The sequence below is a fragment of the Mytilus edulis genome, chromosome 3 (genome assembly GCF_963676685.1).
Source record: "Mytilus edulis chromosome 3, xbMytEdul2.2, whole genome shotgun sequence".
Classification (NCBI taxonomy): Eukaryota; Metazoa; Mollusca; class Bivalvia; order Mytilida; family Mytilidae; genus Mytilus; species Mytilus edulis.
The window spans coordinates 18,935,764-18,959,417 of NC_092346.1; the positions used below are offsets into that span (position 1 = coordinate 18,935,764).

A 23,654-nucleotide genomic window follows, 5' to 3' on the forward strand; every position below is an offset into this window, starting at 1 on the left:
AGTATCATTTCGCGACGTACAAAGACAAATCATTATTTCAGAGAAAGGAGCATAACATATCTAGTTACAAGACATTACATTAAAGTACATTTATTGTCAAAGGTTAAATAATTCAAAGTCTTGCATGAATAAACGTTTGTAGGTTTTTGTTATTAATTTGACAGGGAATGAATGAGCACTAATTTGACTATGCATCAATACCAACAGAAAATGACACGAGACTTGGATTTGAATATATAATAATCATTAAGAAGAATGTATAAGTAAATTCATGACAAGCAAAATTTTATAGAATTCATGTAATTTACACTCGTTAATGTGTTATTAAAACCTAAATGAAAATTATATTAAAATAGATTCAGTAGAGACGTTTATGAAACGGAAAAGCCAAAAACACACATTAAGATAAAAAACTAAAGAAAAATCGTTAAAAAAACCTCCAAAAGAAACGTGCACTTCAGTGTTTCTGTTGTTTTGTTGTTTTCCTCTTAAATTTGATGTGTTTCCGTCTGTTTTAGTTAGTAACCTGAATTTGTTTCTCAAACGATTTATATCTTCTGAACAGCGGTATACAACTGTTGCCTTTATTCAAATCAGATGAATAAACAGTGGCGGATCCAGAACTTTTCCTAAGGGGGGGGGGGGGGGGGGGGGGGCGCTCCAGTCATGCTTCAATGATTCCCTATATAATCAACCAAATTTTTCCCATGAAAGGGGGGGGGCGGGCCCCCAGCCCCCCTGGATCCGCCTATGAATAAAGGATTTGGACATAAGATAAAATGAATTAGTGGAACAGGAACTGCTTATCTTGGCAGTGTACATAAGTTGATGTTAATGTCGGGTAATAGAGTCATCACTAGGCTAAATTTTGAAGGTTTTCTTGTGTTTAACCTTTGCCTTTTTATTCGGCCATAACATTTTGGTTTTGCGCCTTCTGTTTTACTTCGTAATTTTTTACATCAATAGTGATGAAGATAAAATAAAGGAAGCCTATAGTACTAAATATTGATTGATTGATTGATTGATTGATTGATTTTTTATTGATTACTTTCAACACTCTTTAATATATTGTGGCCGGAGCATCAACAGCAACTTATCCGTTTTCTTTGTGCAAAAGTATGATGACGTAATTGTTATGCCGTATTTAAAAATCGACACTACACATAAAGCTTCAATTAGAGGATATGTTCTAATTAGGATGACAAAAGCAAATGTTAATAGAAAATGTAAGATTTTGATATTATTTCAGGCATATGGCGGGATATGTGACAATCTATTCTACAAATGGTTGCCCAAGTCAGGCAAGTATAAAATATAAATTTACATAATTATGTGTACATACTTGCGATCGACAAACTTAAGCGGTTTATTATGCAATGTTTAAAGTAGGTATTTAATTCCTGCAGATACTGATATATCATTTGTTGCAAAACGAATAACATAAATCTGTGTACAGTTTTTACAGTATGATAATTACTCTGTAGATTTCTTGTCCGAAACTTACCGTGATCTTAATTTCCTTCAAAATAAATAAATAAATCATGTCCATGTGTTTTTCCTCTTAAGTTACAGGTAATATTAAAAAAATTCAACTTATTCCATTTATGATTGCATCAATTCTAAACCCTTCCGGAGCACCTGGGATCACCCCTAGTTTTTTGGTGGGGTTCGTGTTGTTTATTCTTCAGTTTTCTATGTTGTGTCGTGTGTGCTGTTGTTTGTTTGTCGATTTTCATTTTTAGCCATGGCGTTGTCAGTTTGTTTTAGATTTATGAGTTTGACTGTCCCTTTGGTATCTTTCGTCCCTCTTCTATATTCTATTATCAATATTCATTTTCTATTTCTATTGTTAATAATACTTAATTCTAAAAAATGTGTTACGGCTTATCTAACTTTCGAATGTATTCATTCTTTAAGAATACTTTGATAATACATGTAATCATGTCTTCATAGATAAAGGTAACAGTAGTATACCGTTGTCATCAATCGATTGAGAGAAGACTTATCCGGGTTACAAACTAATACAATGGGAAACACATCAACTATACAAAGAAAAACAAAGGAACAAAAACGGAAACACGATAGTGCAACAAAAACACACGTCAGTATACATAGAAACGAACTGTTAGATACCAACTGCCATATTCCCGATTTTGTACAGAATATTTTAAGAAAAAATGATGGGTTGAACCTGATTTTATGGATAGACAAACCTCCCGCTTATATTGCAGTGTAAAAATGACATTGCTACTTGACATAAATACAGTTAAACGGTAAATCAAACGCAAGAATATTCATCCCAGAGAAACGCACAAATGAATATGATAACCATTACCACATGTAAACCGCAGAATAACAACGAACATCTTCTATTGACGTCAGAAATCACAGGACAAACAGTGACGCATTTTATCGAAGAATATATAATCTTGAAATTCATGCTATTATTGTCACAACACTAGTACAAACAATTATCATGATAATGACGGTATTGAAAGGTTATTTTAAACAAACAAATGCTATGGAGACGTCATAATTATTTGTACAAACACAATAAATCAGTTCACCCCAAAATACATACCTACTTTAAAGATATGTCTTTACCAATTCAACTTTAAAATGCGAATGAAGTGGTTGCAAAAATGTAGATGCTCTTTCCAAATATGTTGACTGTCCCTCTGGTATCTCTCGTCCCTCTTTTAAGGCTGTGAGATCGTTGATATCAATTAGATAAAAATACTGAATCGGTCTATAAAAAACAGATGCTGCATCTTTAAAGCCCGTGGAAACATTTTGAAAAAAATCTTGTAAGCCAATTCTAACCCAAATTACAACCGTTAATTATCATAATCATTTTTTATTTCTTTTTACAGCTAAGAAAACTATTCCAATATGTAGTCGTAAATCAAGTTTATATGGAAATGTGAACTTAAAGGAAAGTATTAAACCATCTGTGTTTCGTGATTTAACAAAAAAGGAAATAGTGGGTCTGCTTGATTACCTTTACAACCGTTCAGATTTAAACCTAACAACTGCAGATAAAGCAGCAATCAATTCGAACTATGTTTTTATATCTGAAATATTTTTGCCACCGAAAAGAGACGTTCTGAAACATTTAGATACAGATTGTGTTCAGCCTCGACGTGAGGCCCGTGTGATGATTTTTCGAGGCGCTATCTCCATTCCAGATGTTATAGAGATTATTGTGAGTTCATTGCCTAACCCGACTGGTTATCGACATGTTCCTTACCTACCAAAGTCTATTCCATTCATCAATCGTCCTATTGACGTTTTCGATTTCAGTATCAAGCCATTGCTTGAAAAAATTGATAGAGTTGCAGGAAAAATGCTTTATGAATTATACGGTGGACGGTTAGTTAACTGTAGCGATCTGTGTTTGTCTTTCAATGTCAATAGTCAACTTACAACACCACTGTCTGGTGTCAAGAAACGTTTATGGTTTAGTTGGTTGCAACAGTTCACTGAACACTTTTTGTTACGGCCGGTAGATTTTGCAGTCCTCAGAGAAGTAGAGAATAATGGTAACGATAATATAATCAAAGTTTGGTTTGATGGATCATTATTCAATAGCTTAGAACAAACAGTTGCATATTTCAACACATACAAGGCATATATCGTTAAATTACCTTATCCCACAAGCAATGGGAAAAAAGACCGGACTGTAAATTCAAGAGGCAAACCATCGTTTAATAGGCCTTTAAAAGACCCATCACAAGTATCCCCAGATGGAATACGTTATAATATCAACGACAGACATGTTTCATATACGTACTGGGAGTTTGATGTTGGGATGTCTGTATTTTACGGACCACGACTAAATGATATTCGCTACAAAGGTGAACGTATTGCTTATGAAATAAGTCTTCAAGAACTTGCCACGTTTTATTCCGGGGATAAACCACAGGAACATATACTTAATTTCTTAGATACTACCTGGAAGATTGGTGCTTTAGCAAAATATTTACATCCTGGTGTTGATTGTCCAAATGATGCCACTTTTATAAGTTCTTCTTTTAAGGTTGACACACAAGATAAACCTCTGACTAATGAGCGTGCTTTTTGTATATTTGAGTTCAATACTGGCATGCCACTCCGTCGACATAATGGTTACTTTAAATATCTCCATCGATTTTACGAAGGAGTTGCAAATGTTGCGTTGATCCTCAGAACCATTCCTACGATTGGAATTTATGATTATGTCATAGATTTTATATTTTATCAAAATGGTGTCATGGAAGTAAAAATAACACCTACTGGAATAGTGACGAGCTCATGGCATGACCATGACAACCCGTACAGTTTTCAAGTTAATAACAATCTGATGTCGCCATTACATCAACATTTGTTTAATTTCAAAATGGACCTTGATATTAAAGGAACAAGCAACAGATTCGAAACCATCGACATAGAACCGGATGTTGTTGATAACGTATGTCACAAAAAACGAGGGGCTAAAATTGTTCAGAATAGATTCATCAAAAGATTAAAACAGACGGAACTTGAGGCGGCTTACACATTCAACTTTGAGTATCCGAAGCTGCTTACATTTGTCAACAATAACAAAAAGGACAAATTCGGAAATTCACCAGGATACAAATTGTTAAATAAAGGTATGACTAAGGTGATAAGACCGCCAAATGATGGAAACAACCCAGCCGTAAGCTGGTCCCAGTACCAACTAGCGGTCACGAAATACAAGGACAGTGAACCATACTCTAGCTCGGTATATACCCATTCAGATAATCCAGTAATTAATTTTCAAGAATTTATCGACGACAATGAGAATATTGTAGATGAGGTAAATATGTTTAATTGAATATTTTGCATTATACTGGTACATTATGATATATTATCTACTGTAATTATCAAGGATACTTGTCCTCTGTTGTCTGGCGCACAACATATTAACCCTGGTACTTATGATGAGTGTACTGACAAATAATATTTATTCGTAAAAAAAACATATGTTGGCCTCAAGTAGAATTATTTTTTGTATACCATTTGTAGTACACCAATTTCCGTCTCTTTTTCTTCTATTTCATTTACTCAATCGATTTTCAAAATATTATTATTTTATGCAAGACAGCAGAATTTCATAGCAGCTTCACGTGAAAAACACGCGGATTTTTTTAAATTTCTGATGTTAGATGTTATGCTGGAAGTCAAACACTTGTACACACACAAATACATAATGAAAAGAGGAAGAACTTTACATTGAACTGTATATAAACTCATTATAGATACCATAAATTTTGTATACGTTTTAAACCGTTCATCTTTTCTTGTGTTAGTATTCAAGTTTTATATTATATTTTTGAAAATAACAGCAGTATAATAGAATCGTTTGTAACGATATAAAAAAGAAACTTTCGAGTTATCAGAAGCAATTTTGATTTTCAAATACACAAATGACTAATTTAAAAGCAACGTGAGAGAATTAAAGAAGGATTTTCAAAATGTTATATTTTTACAGGATCTAGTTGCGTGGGTTACAATGGGTATGCATCATGTTGTACAAAAAGAGGATCTACCTGTCACACATACACCAGGTCAATCACATAGTACATTCTTGATACCATTTAATTACTTTGATGAGAGCCCTGGCATGTCGGCAGGAAATGCAGTACGCTTAGATCCAGTAGATCGTAATGAGAAAACAAAGACGGTGAAAATCGACAGACTTAGAACCAAGAGTGATATCGAGTGTATACCTAAAAGAACTTATTACGATGCAGTATTGAAGAAAAATCCGTGTCTTGCTATTGAGTGCTTATAACCTTAGAAGTTTATAAAATGAATAAATAAATAATGTTTTAGTGTCTTGTTTGTCTTATTTTTTTTTATTCAAGTTTTAGCTTATTAATTATCTACTCGTCAATTTAAAAAATATGGAGCCATCCAACGACCGTGAGACCAGACTGAAGAGTTATAGAAAATACATTGATTTGTAGAAAACAGGGTTTATATAAATATTTTGAATTCAAAGACCCTTGTTACCTCAATAAAATTTGTTGTTTTATTGAAAGCGTTATGGATGAAAATATATGAATGATTTTTCTTCCTGTGGCTTATTCAAACAAAGGAGTAGGTCCGGTAAGGGTCTATTTTGGCCTCAAAATTCAGATTCATCTATTGAAAAATGTTGTACACTTTTTAAACACTTAATTGTCTACTTCAGTCGATTCAATTAGTTTGTGTGAAAGATTTGAACTGATTAAGTCATTTCAGAAGCTCATATTTGAGCTTAAATATGAAAAATCTACCAAACATGCCATAATTTATCACTTTTCAGATAGTTTTTGTCAAAAATGAAAGTGGCCGCATCCGTTTTCATCCTCAATCTTTATATATGTTATGTATTATCATCACATACAACTAACATTTAAATATTAAGAATGAACACGAATACGGCAACTCCCATTTAAGACTAAAACCGACTAAAATGTAACTCAAATGCTTGAATTGTGAGTATTTTGTAATTTAGCAGGACTTAAATGATGTCAGTTCCCGATATATGTGCATTGTATTGTCAAAAACAGTCCATATTTTTGTAGCAGAAGTATTCTACTATCCAATAAATAGCTAAAAGTTTACACTGTATGCCGCACAGTACCCCATTATTGTTTACATCCCGCCGTACGGTTCCTGTGTGGTAGTTGTCTTATTTGCAATCTTTTGCATCTCTTTTATATTAATACGATGTCGTTGCTCAAGACATGTCGTCAAATTTCACGTGTTGCTTCTAAAATCTCCATAAAGTATTATAATCATCAGATGTATTATAAGAGACAGAAAAATATATAAAAAAATAAAATGACCTGAAACAATTTTTCAAGAAGGATTCCCAAAAACATTCTTGCTTTGAAAAATTACTATTCTCATACCTTGACTTTGGTGAAGACTTACCTCAGTGCCAATCATACAATATCATATAACATTGAAACCGTAAGCTTTAAAAGGACCTTTTATTCCTTGTTGAAGGCCGTATCTTGACCTATAATTGTTTACTTATATAAATTGTTATATGAACGGAGAGTTGTCTCATTGGCACTCATACCACATCTTCCTATACCTATGCAAAAAATGTAAATAAATCAGAATTATCAATTATAGCACACATTACCAATAGTAAGTGGTAAAACAAATTGTCAATTTGGCATCGTTGGTTCTCTTTTGTTTCATAGCGACTAGTTTATATAGTAAGTGTAAATACCTTTGTTGTAACAGTATGAACTGTACACAAGCCAACTAGATATTTTTTTTGATAAAAGAAGACAAAGTTGGAGGTCATGATTTCGACAGAAAATCATATTTCTGTTGTAATTCTACTAAATATTCATTAACAACAGCCTGTCTGGACCTTACAGATTTAAGATGTTTATATGTTTACTTTGCTCCTATTTGCACCGGCGATGACTTAGTTAAGTACAGGAACAAACTACATAGAACACAAGTTCGGAATATTTCAGATGCAGATTATTCTGTCGACAAATTAAAAACGAAAAGTGTCATTCTTTTACTTGACAAGAAATAAGACAAATATAAAAAAGAAGATGTGGTATGATTGCCAATGAGACAACTGTCCACAAGAGACCAAAATGACACAGACATTAACAGTTACAGGTCACCGTACGGTCTTCAACAATGAGCAAAGCCCATACATCATAGTCAGCGATAAAAGGCCCCGATAATACAATATAAAACAATTCAAACAAGAAAACTAACGGCCTTATTTATATATAAAAAAATGAACGAAAACAAATATGTAACACATAAACAAACGTAAACCACTGAATTACAGGCTCCTGACTTGGGACAGGCACATACATAAATAATGTGTCGGGGTTAAAAATGTTAGCGGGATCCCAACCCTCCCCTAACCTGGGACAGTGGTATAACAGTACAACATAAAAACGAACTATAAAAATCAGTTGAAAAAGGCTAAACTCATCAGATGGACAAAAATACAAGTGAACGTGACCGGATACTTATACATCTCGACACAAAAAGACACAAAGAACAGATCTGAGAGTACTCGCAGTTATCTGACAGCTAGTTCAAAGCCACTAACAACTAATAAAAAAATCTTGCATCTAAGACTAAACTATACATCCGTACACATCCAACATCCAATGGATTTAGTGTAAAGACATCATAAACAGCCAGAGAAAAACATGACCTTGTGCAATGCCAAGTTACAGGTATCGACGGATTGTAGATCCATGAGTATGTATATGTATATAACATACTATTAATATTTAGTAAGCTTTTAATTTACTGATAACAAAATCAATATTTATACCAATAACAACAATATTCAATGATCGTATTACAGTGTGGAATAGGTGACCAAAGAATATATAATAAGAAAAAAGATGAGAAGTCAGAGGTTAGACTAATGAGTGATACTATAGACACTCAATACCAAAATACGCTGCGGTCGTAAAAAGGATTCTAAGAAGCCCAGTTATCCCTTTCATGAATGTGTCCTACCGAATTAGACTATTTACCGGATGTGTTATCACATAAGCAACACGACGGGTGCCACATGTGGAGCAGGATCTGCTCACCCTTCCGGAGCACCTCAGATCACCCCTAGTGTTTTGGTTGGGTTAGTGTTGTTTATTCTTTAGTTTTCTATGTTGTGTCATGTTTGCTTTTGTTTGTTTGTCTTTTTCATTTTTAGCCATGGCGTTGTCAGTTTGTTTTAGATTTATGAGTTTGACTGTCCCTTTGGTATCTTTCGTCCCTCTTTTATACTTTATACCTGAGATAACGGTACGTATACTGTATCTCTATAATAAACATGTGTGAAGTTAACATACTCAAATAAATTACAAATTTAAGTAAGCAAAATTTGATATATGTTTTTTTGTGCTTCTTTGTTAATGTTTTTTTAATTATTTGTTCTGATTGAGATTGTGACACGGTGATGGCTGCAGTACCCTTAATTTGACAATTTAACCTTTTTAGTCTGTTTTGTTCACGCATCGTTGTCGATATAATATAAAACAGATACGACTGTCACACAAGTGAGGGGTGAAGCGCTATAAAACCAGGTTCAATACACCATTTTCTACATAAGACAATGTCTGTACCAAGTCAAGAATATGACAGATGTGTTGTATATTTTAATTTTATCATTTGACTTCCGTTTAGAATTTTCTCGGAGTTCAGTATTTTTGTGATATTACTTTTATTATTGCTCCTGTCATACTTATAGAAAGTTGTAGAGTTAACTTTTTACATTTATAGTATATGAAATGTCTATATTCATGAAATGTTTTACACATGAATACCTACTACTCTCAAAATTTGCACATTCTATTAAAGATATATACCGATAAATCTGGTATTTCAAAATCCAAGATGGAGGAAGACACCCTATCTACTTTAAGATAAACATAGTTTATTCTTATGATGATAATGATCATGAGTGTATATGTTTTTTACTAGGCACAAGTTTGAAATTAGCCTTCTAGCTTTATTTTATCACTTAGCCTGAAGTTTGTGTGGAAACGTCTAGTCTTGTGACCGAAAAGTCTTTATATTTTCGAAGAAACTATGAATGATAGGAACAATTTATGTTCTAACGTGTGGAACTTGCAAAATACAATATGTTGGTGAAACAGAAACACCATTTAACATCCGACTAAATAACCATCGGTCATTTTATACAAAAGAAAGGAACTGCCCAATTACAAGACACCTTTTAAGAGCAGGACATGATTTTGAAAACGTCACATTTCAAATCATTGAGAAAAATCAAAATTGGGATACACAAGGATAATAAAAAAGAGAGAGATTTTGGATGCACCAGTTACGAACTCTTGAACCTGATGGACTCAATGAGAGAGACGAAAAAAGATTTAAAAACAAATCAAAACCATAATTATCTTGAAATCATACAAATTAATTTATAGAAATTCATACAATTAATCGAACATCTATAAATGTGTTAAACTTTTATTCCAAGTTCATGTAGTTGTAGCTACGAACATATTTTATGCCAAAGCATTGAGTTGTCACGTCGTAGATGTACAATTTGCCGTCAGTGTATTTAGAGACGAACTTCATTTCATGTAATCTTTCCGAAATATAAGGAACTTAGTTCAAATTTTGCTTTCAATTGTTTGAAAATAACGGCAATATCGTAAATTTAGTTTGGCACGATATAAAACAGAAAATGACAGGAAGATTTTCACGATACGATAAAAATGTTCATTTGAGATACTTCTTTTGACATTAAAAGAAGCTAGATCCTGGAATCACACAAAAGTGAATAAATTAAGGATCTTCGAATTTATTTTCAGTATATACATGTTTTATGTAAGTATCCTTATGTTCTATTGTAACCTCATACATAAATTACTAAAGGGTCAGGGTCTATTTGGTGTGTTATCAAGTTTCAGCTAATTAACTATTTCTTGTGTTATTATATAGAGATGGAGATGTCTAATGAATATTAATGACACAGCAACCCAGCAAGTCAGAGAACGTACTGAGGAGAATTAGAACATAAACGAATTTGTAGAAAGTGGTGTTTTATCCAACATTCAGAAATTAAAAAAACCCAACCTAGACCAGCACAAACACGTTCGAAGCATAACTAACCTCATGATATGTTCAAACACATATCTGCTGTCATAACCTCGGGTTTCCATCAAATTTTGGAGTCAGTATCTCATGTATCTATGATATCAAATATGTGTACTAGATAGGGATATACAATTTGCTTTTCGAAAGCTGCTCATCATATATTTTTGACATTTAATTAGCAACGTCATCATTTATATATAAAAAAAAGATAAGCAGATGTGGTATAAATGCAAAAATGGCAAATGAATAAACTATCATTCAGAGACAAAATGACGACTATGGGATAACGTACGGCCTTCAAAAAAGAAACCAAACTGATACCGTATAGTACTCTTTATAAGTCCATGGCATGCCATATAAATTTCAAAATGGTCAAATGAAGGATATAACACAATTAGTCGTTAAAGATGTGTAAGGTCAATAAGGCAACATTGGTTCCCTTCCCCCTCCTTAAATGACCAAAAGCTAACAAAGTGCACATGCTTGTAATAATAATTATTCTTATTTCAACTTATTCGTGTAAACTTATTTCGAAAAGGAAAGTTGCATAGCATTCACATTAGATCGTGAAAGCAAAGCAATATTCCTACATAATTTTAAATAATATTTGCTTTTAATTTAAACAATTGTGAGAATAAGTGGGCATTATAATTCCATTCTCAATTTTATAAGTATTTTGTCAACCTATGATGATTGTATACAAAAAGCGTACCTCAAAATGAAAACATACCTTATCAAACAACAACATTAAGAACCCTCTTCCAAACCGGGAAAACAAAATAAATAACCAGTAGAAATAGAAAAAAATATATAATGTGAAAACATTAATAATCTAACTTTTCGTATTTTATTTCATATATTACATTCAAAAGCTAATGATGACAACAAATTACATAAAAGATTCTTAAATTCGATATACCTATATTTATAAATTGAATCACTTACAATTTTCCGTAATTGTAAATCATATCTGTATCCAACATTGGTCTCGAGTCTTGTTAGCTCAATAGACCATACTACCTTGGTAACTATGTAAATAATCTAGAGAAAACGAAAGTAGAAAAATATTGATGCAAAATGTAGCTAGCTATAAGTATTTAAGATATATTATACCTAAGAACGCACGTCTTGGTAACTCAAAAAACTAGTTCAAATTACACAAGTAAAATACTTACTCTTTTTTTTGGTGAAAAAAATGACACAAAAACAACGAGAAAACTTTTACAGAACATCAACAGTCATCGTTGAGCATGGGAAGGAAGTACTTGTGTTATTACTAGAGAATGATTTATCCAAGCGAAACCTGACTTTAATCGATTTCATTAATATAAACCAGCATGCAATTTATCATCTTTGCTATAACAAATACCCCTGCTGTCAATGCACTGGAGGAGCACCCCCCAGAAATACTCCTTCCCAAAGAGTTCTTTACCCAAGCCAATTAGATATTTTATTTGACAAAACAGGACCGAAAACAACAGGTCATAATTTGAACAGCAGGTCTCAATTCTGTTGTAATTCTGCAAAACTATCATTAACAACAACATGTATGGACCTAACACTTTTGAGATGTTTGTTAATTAACTTTGTTCCGTCTTGTACCGGTGTTGTTAGACAAGACGTCGAAGACTTAATCAAGCACAGGAACAACCTGCATGGTCATTCTCAAGAGGGGAAAATTTCAGATGTAGATTATTCTCGCTACAAAACACAAATTGAAAGTGTCATACTTTCAATTGCCAAGAAATGCAACAAAGAAATAACAATAAGACAAAAGCTGAAAGATGCAGCAGTCAGAGCAATGGATGATACTATATGCACACAATATCAAAATACGCTGTTAGATGAGATTCGTCGTGAAAAGGATACAAAGGAGGTATTTCTATTTTTATTTAGATCCTGGTATTTAGAATTTAACCTTTATCAACACAAATCTGTTCATGCATTCACTGTAAATACAATTACGTGGTTATGATCTTTAATAGTGAAAATCTGGTGTGACTGGTGAGATATTATGTTTGAAAGTTTAATATTCTCATTCAGTACGTTAAATCACAATATGTTTGATGTTGGAACTTCTCAAATATACGCAATTGTCAAGTACTTAAAATCCATAGCCAAATAAAAAAAAGATGAAAACAAAATTAAAAATATAAAAAAACATTTTATTTCTATCATAGGTTAATATTATATAACAAAAAAAAAAAAAGAAAAACTGTTTTCTTTTGTTTGAGTTGTTCAAAATAAGAAACCTATAATTTTTTGGAAGGTTAGTGTGAGTGATAAAAAAAAACCGTTATCAATCATATCTTGATTATTCAAATGCTACTGATATTTTTCAGATAATCGGCAATATGCAAGGTGTGATTGAACAATTTGGAGATAAACTAAAGCATGTAGAGGCGATGGCGAAGGACATTCGTAAGTTTTTTGTTTGTTTGTTGCTTTTATTTATTTAGTCGTTTTTATTCATGACACAGATTCCCAAAACTCTTTCCCCCCTCTCTTATCTAAACCCTCATTTTTTTGCGTAGAGTGTAACCACGTCTCAATACCTCCTCCCCCCAAAAAATCCTTTCCAGTAATTAAACACCTTCAACTGTAATTAAAATCGTAATCAGCAGTGAAAGCGATTTTGAATGCAATTTTTATATTCGAATAAGTGTTCTACTTGTGTTAATCAACACTCTCCTTTTTGGTCACCAGTTCCTTTCGATTAATGGTTTCATTGACAAAATTGTACTAACCATGGTTATTCACCTATTAAAAAAACAAGACTAAGAAAAGCTATCATTTACAACTTCAGGCAAATCGCGATTGCAATCTAGGCGGCGTTTTGCATTTGCGCCGATCTGCATTTCATTTGCGCCGATTTTTGTTTTCATTTGCGCCGATTTTATTACAGGTAAATTACAGGTGAATAGATGTGAGTGTCAATGAGAGAACTCTCCATCTAAGTCATGTTATTTTTCATTTATCATTATAGACCTCTTCCATTTGCCACTTGTACAAAGTAATGAATTGTCAATCACAACATGTATATAACTGTTGTCCCCTGCTAACCACTGGGAGGTGGAAGAAGGCCTAAAAGAAACATCTCCAGACTTTTTTCCTTTTTGACCGTATCCGTAGTTCTTTAGCATCTGTTTTTCGGACATTTACCACATGGTTATGCTCGATCTGTGTTTTGACAATAGAATCCGTGGTAACTCTGACTTTTGAGAACACAGACCTTCCGATATGTATGGCCCTCGATGATTAAAGAATTTACTTCTCGGTCCGTTTCAATGTGCAATATGACCATCATGTTACAACGAAGTTCCAGAACAATATGAATCAAAATTAACTTAAACATGGATGAAAAACAATTATAACCAGATTTTACCAATGGTATAGCACAGTACATGTACAAGTTTTAACTTACCTGTAAATCTAATTAGGAGCAAATATAAAATCGGCGCAAATGAAAAAATGAAATCGGCGCCAATGAAAGAATGAAAATTTTCAAAATCGGCGCAAATGTCATACGCCCAATCTAGGGTGTCAAACTGACCTTTAAAGTTTACCTCATTTTCTTGGTTTGGATACGTTCATTGCTAATTAAAACCAACGTCTCTTTTTTTCATGAGATGTGCATTTTATATAGTTTTTGTTAGAACTATAAAACATCAAAATTTATTTTAACTAAATAAAATTGAGAATGGAAATGGGGAATGTGTCAAAGAGACAACAACCCGACCAAATAAAAAACAACAGCAGAAGGTCACCAACAGGTCTTCAATGTAGCGAGAAATTCCCGCACCCGGAGGCGTCCTTCAGATGGCCCCTAAACAAATATATATACTAGTTCAGTGATAATGAACGCCATACTAATTTCCAAATTGTACACAAGAAACTAAAATTAAAATAATACAAGACTAACAAAGGCCAGAGGCTCCTGACTTGGGACAGGCGCAAAAATGCGGCGGGGTTAAACATGTTTGTGAGATCTCAACCCTCCCCCTATACCTCTAACCAATGTAGAAAAGTAAACGCATAACAATATGCACATTAAAATTCAGTTCAAGAGAAGTCCGAGTCTGATGTCAGAAGATGTAACCAAAGAAAATAAACAAAATGACAATAATACATAAATAACAACAGACTACTAGCAGTTAACTGACATGCCAGCTCCAGACTTCAATTAAACTGACTGAAAGATTATGATTTCATCATATGTACATCAGGCACAATCCTTCCCGTTAGGGGTTTAGTATCATACCATCATAACATATATGAGAAGAACATAACCCGTGTCATGCCAACAACTGTTTTTAGAATAAATGTGTTTAGTTCCGACGCAAAGACCTTATCAGTGACTCAATATTAACGCCAAAATATGCAATCTTTAATGACTTGACAACCGTATCGTAATTATATCCCTTCTTAATAAGTCTATTCAAAGGTTTTTTAAGTTTCTGAGGTGAATACTGACACCTTTGTGCTTTATAAAGAATATTTCCATAAAAAATTGGATGTGAAATACCTGAACGTATAAGATGTCTGCATGTTGAGCTATATTTACGAATGATGTCTTTATACCGATGATAAAATTTAGTAAATGTTTTGACTAGTTTGTGATATCGAAAACCCTGGTGTAATAATTTTTCAGTAATACATAAATTTCTCTCGTTAAAATCTAAAACATTGTTACATACACGAGCGAATCGTACAAGTTGAGATATATAAACACCGTAAGATGGTGACAAGGGAACGTCACCATCTAAAAACGGATAATTAACGATAGGAAATGAAAAATCATCCCTTTTATCATAAATTTTAGTATTCAGCTTTCCGTTAGTGATATAGATATCAAGATCGAGGAAAGGGCAGTGGTCATTGTTAGTATTAGCTTTATTTAAAGTAAGTTCAGCAGGATAAATTTCATTAATATACATACTGAAGTCGTCATTATTGAGAGCCAAAATATCATCCAAATATCTAAAAGTATTATTAAATTTGTTTATCAGATGTTGTTTTGATGGGTCTTTGCTTATTTTTGTCATAAATTGTAACTCATAACAATACAAAAAGAGGTCCGCAATAAGTGGTGCACAGTTAGTCCCCATTGGAATTCCGATAATCTGACGATATACGGAATCCCCAAAGCGAACAAAAATGTTATCTAGTAAAAATTCAAGGGCATATATAGTATCAAAGCATGTCCAATTAACATAGTTTTTTTGTTTATTGCTACTAAAAAATGACCTAAAAGAGTTTGAACATATATATTCACATTCTGATTTTTTGAATGCCCATTTAATTAGGTGTGTGAATTTTTTCTTAATGAGAATGTGAGGCAATGTGGTATACAGGGTAGAAAAATCAAAACTTTGAATAGATTCAAAATCACCAATATAAGCATGCAATTTATCAAGTACTTCCAACGAGTTCTTGACACTCCAAAAGTAATTTATTCCACTATTTTCGAAGGCCTTATTTGAACAATTTATTATAAGGTTTTTAATTGTACCAAGTGTGCTGGTAAGAAAAATAGACAATTTAGTAGTGGAACAATGGCTTGAAGACGAAATAAATCTATATTTGTAAGGGGTTTTGTGTAGCTTCGGAAGCCAATACATTGTTGGGATTTTCATTGTATTTGGCTCTGCTTGTAAAGCGGTGGCTAAAAGTTTATGTTTGTTACAGATTTCGTTTTCTGAAAATGGAGTCAGTTGGAATGTTGGTGAATTGGTGATTTCCAAATGTATTCATTGTTTATCATGCTGAAATATAAACAGTTTGGTAAAAACCTATCACTATTTCTTTTCCTTTATGTAGCTGCCTTGCAAGAACGTTGAACAAATAACAAAAAAAATAGAATACTACAACATTGTTGTATGTAATAATTTCTTTTCTTTTTAATAGCGGGCTTTATAATGTTGGAATCAGAAAATTAGGAGAAATTCTTTTTATTACCTTGTGAAGAATACGTATTAGATACAATACAAAGTTAACAAAGAAACAGGTCGGTAACAACCGTTGCCGGATAATGTTTCTGCACGAGTAGTCAGGTCAAGATCCGAGGCGATAGCCGAGGACCTTGACCTGACTACAAGTGCAGAAAATTGTACGGAAGGTTGTTTCCGGGTTGTTTTTTTTTGTTACTTTTGTTTTGTATTTGACTTGTATGACGTTTCAATAGAGAAATAGTACAATTTGCAAAACTGAACATTTTTTTTTAAATAAACAGGCTTGATCTCTAATTTGATGAAAAAATGCAGGATGTGCCATATCATCCCCCCATTCCCTCTTTTTATAAAATCGTAAAAATCGCACGTTTGCTGCCAAATACATGACTTTAATAATCAGTGGCGGAATTGGGGAGAGGTTCCAGGGGTTGGACCAACCTTTTTGGGGACGATTAATGCATTTGAATGGAGGCATATAGTTGGACCCCCCTTTTTGTCCTAGGTACCAAACCCCTTTTTTAAAATGGTTGGATCCGCCCCTGATGTACATGAATTCAACTTATATAGAAATTCAATAACAATATAAAAATATCAAAAGACCGGGTTTCCTACTTCATTAGTGAATGAAATGTTTTGAAAAAAATGGATTTTGTCTTGTTATTAGATATATTTAGGCATATACTTTGATTATTTTTAAATTCACGATCGTCTCTGCAACTGTTGATCTGGATTAAACACGTGTTACTATATGATCCAATCGCAGCTCTTACCATCCAAAATTGATCACTATTTGCAAATGTATTACACGGACATTTTTTATTTATTTAATCTTAAATCTTTAAAATTTAATTTGATAGGGATTTTATCTTTTGATAAGATTTGATTTTTATTTACATATTTTCTGTCTTTTTTTTTATTGAAATATAAACGTCGGTATCATCATATTTTTATTTTTGGCCTTGTCCAAAATACTATGCATGTCCATATATTGAAGAAAATGCATTTATTGGCCGATTATTTTGATTCAGATGCGGTATGTTCTTGTCTGAGTATGAAAATTACTTCGTTTTTTTAACGCCATCACTCAAATATATACATTTTTTTGAAATTAGCACTAATTATATATACTGTATTCGGAAAATCAGGAATCATGCAGAACATTAATTTGTAATTTGCTTGACCACAGTAAATTTTTCTCATAATTTTTTTTATCAAAACATCTTTTTTAGGAGAATACCACCCTCCTTTTTTTAAAAAGTTAAATGGCTAACCCCTTCGTGTACTGATATAAATAATATTTTATTGGATTAAAAAAAAATGATGCTAAAGTACATATTTTATTTTAAAAAAGACAGGAAATATGTCAGTGAACCAAGAAAATCAAATCTAATTGAAATTTAAAGTGTCCATTAACTCACTGATCATGCACGAGTAATTCTATTTATAAAAAGTGTCCGTGTAACAACAAAAAAGAGTCCGTGTATAATCTAAAAAGAGTCCGTGTAACACCCGTTAATTTACTGTTTTTCTAAAGCTCTGCTGGGGACAAAGTCGTACAAGGAAAATATAGTGAATGAACATTTGACTGGACACACTTGTTATTTTGATAATTAAACTGTTATGTGTTCACCTTAACGAAGTTGAGAATTAGTACTATTTGAGTATTCTAATAGGTTTGTGTTGTCCTCAAGATTATAATACACAAACATATTGTTATTGATCACCAAGAACGTTGTAATAAACTCATCATAGGTACTAGGATATATTTTTTTTATTTGCACCCGACGCACGTTTCGTTTACAAAAGACTCATAAGTGACAATGGAATCACAAAAGAAGAGCATTGAGGATGAAACATTCCTGAAAGTTTTGCCAAATACAGCTAAGGACATCTATTCGTGCAGTAGAAAAGCCTTAGTAGTTCAAAAATTCAAAGCTCTGTAAACAGATAATTTCTAATTATGACCATATCAAAGATAAATCATGTCAACACAGAAACGCTGACTTCTGGGCTAGTGATACCCTCTGGGAATTAAAACTCCACCAGCGGCATCGACACAGTGGTTGTAAAAAAACCTCATCATAGATACCGGGATAGAAATTTTGTACATGTATTTGCGCGCGTTTCGACTACAAAAGACTCATCAGTGATGCTCGAATAAAAGATAAAAAGGCCAAATAGAGTACGAAGTTGAAGAGCATTGAGGATCATAGATAAAGGCAACAGTAGTATACCACTTTTCAATAGTAACAAATTATGTAAATCGATTGAGCGAAAACAAATCCGGTACAGGAACTAAAACAGAAGGAAACAAAACTGTAATTATATAGGAGATAGTATAAGCAGTTTCAAAAATATGCTACTCTAACCTAATATTTTTACTTCAACAACACCCTTTTAGTTGGCAGCATTCATAATGAAATAAAAATTGACTTATAGATTGATAATGTTTCAAAGTTTTGATATGCATAACAATTAAAAACTCTTCATGGACAGTCACAGAAATACTTTTAATGTTTTTTTTTCATAGTAGTTCAAAAAAGAAACTTTCAAATTAAACCTCATAGTTATCAAAGGTATCAGATTTGTAATTCAGTACGCCAGACGCGCGTTTCGTCTACATGAGACTCATCAGTGACGCTCATATCAAAATATTTATAAAACCAAACAAGTACAAAGTTGAAGAGCATTGAGAATCCAAAATTCCCAAAAGTTGTGCCAAATACGGCTAAGGTAATCTATGCCTGGGATAAGAAACTCCTTAGTTTTTCGAAAAATTTAAAGTTTTGTAAACAGAACATTTATAAAAATGACCACATTATTGATATTCATATCAACACCGAAGTGTTGACTACTGGGCTTGTGATAAGTCTACGTGTCATCGTAAGTCCATCGTAAATAAATCGTAGGATTTACAGCCGTTTCACAAAGCCGTCGTAAGTTAAGATGATCGTAAATAAAGCGTAAATCCTGGCGTAACTTACTACAGCTATACCCAGTCGTAACTCCATCGTAGTTTTTCTACGAAAATAAATTAATCCATCTAACATGGCTGCAGCGTTCTTTATTCTTTGTCAAGATGCCTCAAATGTTAGAAGACGAAGAAGAATCTTCAATATATAAAGTAATATTATAGAACTACACTTAAAGTCTTTCTTCGTTTGTTTATTTGTATATTCAAGCAACTAACTTAATGCAAATCTAAGGTATTAATCATTGTTTACTTATCTTATTTCCCATCGGCGTACGTCTTCACAATTTAATAAATAGGCTTTCTATCACGTCCGCGTTCTGAAATCTATTTATAATTATATCACTACAGGCACAGTGGTAATCGATAAAACGTTTAAAGAAGGATGTTTTATTCCCATTTTTAAAGTTATGTGTACAACATCAATCTGAAATCAGTGTTTCACAGTCAAACCAGATAATAATTATTTTTTTGTAATTTCGGCCAAAAAAGAAATGTATTTTATAAGTGGTTAATGGAACTTATTGCAACTATTTAGATATATATGCCTTTCAAGTGACTATTTTTGAATCGAATTTAATGTAGATTATATATATCAAAACTAATAGGGGTAAGCTGCAGATCAATAAGACTGTGTAGATGCGACATGTCTTCAAAAATTAATACAGTAGAAAACAAATTTGGAAGCGGGAGGGGAAGTTAAAGATTGAAAAGTATATATATTGCTTGACTCACGGTAAAGTTTGCTATGTATTCTAACCAAATTAAAATCGTAAAAAAAATCATTTGTGTTTAACCCATTCAATAATGAAAAAGAACCTCACTAAAAATATGGCCAAATAAACAATTAAACTTCGGACATTTCTGCATCTTATGGTATCTATTTTATAAAAATCCCTCATAGACTTACTTGGTAATATTTTTTTGAAAAGTACCGATTTTAGGTGAAATGATCGGACATTTTTTGAGTGGAAACTCACTTTTGTCCTATGACTGTAAGCGTCATATATCTTGAATTAATATTGAAAACAGACTAAAATTCTTTAGTTGTATTAATATTGATATAAAAATATCTCCATAATTCGCCATCCATAATAATTATTTTTAAAAATGTTTATTTGGCATGCCATACTCGATAAAAGTGCGGACGTGAAAGAAAGCACTCTTCTCGGTTTACGATACACTTACGATGACACACAGGACGTAACTTGCGATCAACTTAGTAGTCCTTTACGATGCCTTTGTGAAACACACGTAACGGGAACGTAGAACCACACGTAAACAGATCGTAAACTGATACGATCATCGTTAGTTAAGAAGGCTTTGTAGAACGGTGGCCAGGATTATAATTTAGTACGCCAGACGCGCGTTTCGTCTACATAAGACTCATCAGTGACGCTCATATCAAAATATTTATAAAGCCAAACAAGTACAAAGTTGAAGAGCATTGAGGATCCAAATTCAAAAAGTTGTGCCAAATACGGCTAAGGTAATCTATTCCTGGGATAAGAAAATCCTTAGGTTTTTCGAAGAATTAAAAGCTTTGTTAACAGGAAATTTATAAAAACAACCACATAATTGATATTCATGTCAACACCGAAATGTTGATTACTGGGCTGGTAATACCCTCGGGACGAAACGTCCACCAGCAGTGGCATCGACCCAGTGGTGTAAATAGTTTTCAAAGGTACCAGGATTATAGTTTTGTACGCCAGACGCGCGTTTCGTCTACATAAGACTCATCCGTGACGCTCATATCAAAATATGTATAAAGCCAAACAAGTACAAAGTTGAAGAGCATTGAGGATCCAAAATTCCAAAAAGTTGTGCCAAATACGGCTAAGGTAATCTAAAAACAGGAATACAAATGAAAGTAGGTTATAGTCTCTTTTTCCGAAAGGATTCCTAGTTTTCCCATATTAGACTGCAGCCAAGCTGGTCAATTATAGATCTGTGAAGCGTTAAAAAATGGTAACTTAGTTATATCTCTTAAATTTATACAGCACATTATTATTAAATTGTATAGGAAATCATGAGAAAGCAGTAGCATATGTTGTCTCTAATAATTCTATGGTTAAAATCTACTAATCGCTTTATAGTTCCCAAGGGTATCATCAATAAAAGTCAATGCTTCGGTACTTAATTGATTTTTACAGAACTTTTCAAATTTTTTCGTTGATTATTGTTATTTGTGTTTAAAAAAAATAGGTTTCAGGTGCATTGGGAAAGTCAATTGACATAAAATGAATATGACTGTTTTTGTTAAGGACTTTTTTTTATAAGGTCTTATAATGTCTTATACATCATTGGCGCACAAATGTTTTGTTACAGAGGAACGCTATCAAATAAATGTGATTTGAATTTCATATATTATATTTTCTATTACTCTTTTTTCAGATTGGAGAGGCAGAAATATTTTGGAGAAGTTGCTGTTTTCCATATGTTTTCTTGGGTGTTGTTTGACCTTTTATTATGTCGAATTTGGTGAATTTATTGTTATGATGATCATTACTTTTATACTGTACTGTTTTCTATCGCACTATGTGAGCAAAAATTGTGCTATATTTATATCATCAGGTCCTCTTATATTTGTAGTTAATAGTTATAACCCCAAAATATATGAAACATTGAGTACGTTTACAGTTTTGTGTTTCAATTTTTTGTACTCAGTATATTCATTTCTAGTCACGCGTTATGAAGCATTACCAGTGTTATTTCTAATTATTATGTTATTCTCTTTCAAGCCTGGTTCAAAATAAGGAAATTTTCCATACCAGTTAGGGTAACAATTTGTGTATTTCCATTTTGTTTTGGCATTTTGACTTACTTTTGGCCACATATTTCATTGGCAATATTCAACAACTGTAAAGCTGTGATTGCCTTCACAATAGGATTAGTCGGTTTGAAATATTTTATCTGGTAAAATGATTATTCATTCAACACATTCCTGCTAAACGTAATAAATAGTAAACTATAAGATTTTGTAAAGACCTTTAAAACATTTGAATGTTTGTACATGTATTTATATATTTGATATTTTGATTGACGATCGCTAAACGTCCAAAGAAAGGTGTGTTCACTTGACTTATTTTTGCGATTTCACTTTTGAATAAAAATAAAAATTATCCTTTAATTTTGCATTGTTATCTATGTTCCCTTGCGCATGAGCATCATGCGTTATTATCTGTTAGTAATGGACTCACAGCTGTAACAAACAAACAAAAGTAAAGGAATAGAACACAATTTTAAATGTTTTATGAGTTCAATTGTATGTGGCAACATTCAAGCAGCAACTGCATACGGAGTATATATCACCCAATTGATACGATGTTCCCGGGCTTGTATTTCCTATCATGATTTCATTGAAAAAGGGTTGCTGCTCACTAGAAAGCATATTAAACCAAGAGTTTAAATGGTAAAGCTGAAATCATCCCTGTGTAATTTTACAGACGCAATGACGAGTTGGTTGAATGTTATGGAATATTCGTTTCACAGATGATATCGGATATGTTTCTTATGTCGAAACTATAATCCCGTTCCGTTTTCAGTAATGTGACCTAACGAATTATACTATTTACCAGGTATCATGAGCAACACGACGGGTGCCACATGAACAGCAGGATCTGCTTACTCTTCCCGAGCACGTGAGATCCCCCAGATTTTGGTTTAGTATGTTGTGTCGTATGTACTATAATTTGTCTGTTTGTCTTTTTCTATTTTAGCCATGACGTTGTCAGTTTATTTTCGATCTATGAGTTAGATGTTCCTCTTGTATCTTTAGTCTCTCTTGTTGTGTATTACATATTTAATTCCCCAATTTTTGCATAAAAAACAAAGGAATATTTTTCAAAATTATTAAGTTAAAGGCACCGAATATTATACAGATCATGGTTTGACTGCAATAATATTTGTGTTACAAATGACCTTGGTTTTAATCTATTTGCTGTTCCCAAATCCCGTCATTTTTTACAGGTTTGTGACAGATAAGTGCCATTTTAACAAACAGATAGCGTAATTTTAACTTGCCATGCACAAAAAGACTGGTTCTCCTTTTGAAGCAGGATTTGCTTATAATTTTAAAGAGCACGAGGCATTTCTATTTTCTTAAAGGG

General features: G+C 32.8%; 2 protein-coding genes across 2 annotated transcripts; both read left to right on the forward strand.

The window, feature by feature from the left end:
- Window positions 1-2,026: 2,026 nt before the first annotated feature.
- On the forward strand, window positions 2,027-5,824 carry LOC139515088 (putative amine oxidase [copper-containing]). Its single transcript, XM_071304648.1, has 3 exons — window positions 2,027-2,105; window positions 2,874-4,819; window positions 5,495-5,824. Exons 1-3 carry the CDS (start codon window positions 2,027-2,029, stop codon window positions 5,795-5,797), a joined length of 2,328 nt encoding a protein of 775 aa, XP_071160749.1. The 3' UTR covers window positions 5,798-5,824.
- Window positions 5,825-11,676: 5,852 nt separating this feature from the next.
- On the forward strand, window positions 11,677-22,521 carry LOC139514807 (uncharacterized). The gene is made up of 3 exons (XM_071304424.1): window positions 11,677-12,496; window positions 12,963-13,041; window positions 21,940-22,521. The coding sequence occupies exons 1-3, from the start codon at window positions 11,816-11,818 to the stop codon at window positions 22,299-22,301; spliced, it is 1,122 nt and encodes a 373-aa protein (XP_071160525.1). The 5' UTR covers window positions 11,677-11,815; the 3' UTR covers window positions 22,302-22,521.
- The last annotated feature ends 1,133 nt before the right edge of the window (window positions 22,522-23,654 follow it).

What these genes read in the sequence shown, in the direction of transcription:
- LOC139514807 (XM_071304424.1), top strand. Translation starts at nt 11,816, where the DNA reads ATGACACAAAAACAACGAGAAAACTTTTACAGAACATCAACAGTCATC. An exon ending in GTGAAAAGGATACAAAGGAG is followed by an intron (nt 12,497 to 12,962) that starts GTATTTCTATTT and finishes GATATTTTTCAG; the next exon opens with ATAATCGGCAATATGCAAGG. An exon ending in GGCGATGGCGAAGGACATTC is followed by an intron (nt 13,042 to 21,939) that starts GTAAGTTTTTTG and finishes CTCTTTTTTCAG; the next exon opens with ATTGGAGAGGCAGAAATATT.
- LOC139515088 (XM_071304648.1), top strand. Translation starts at nt 2,027, where the DNA reads ATGGGAAACACATCAACTATACAAAGAAAAACAAAGGAACAAAAACGG. An exon ending in TGCAACAAAAACACACGTCA is followed by an intron (nt 2,106 to 2,873) that starts GTATACATAGAA and finishes TTCTTTTTACAG; the next exon opens with CTAAGAAAACTATTCCAATA. An exon ending in ATGAGAATATTGTAGATGAG is followed by an intron (nt 4,820 to 5,494) that starts GTAAATATGTTT and finishes ATATTTTTACAG; the next exon opens with GATCTAGTTGCGTGGGTTAC.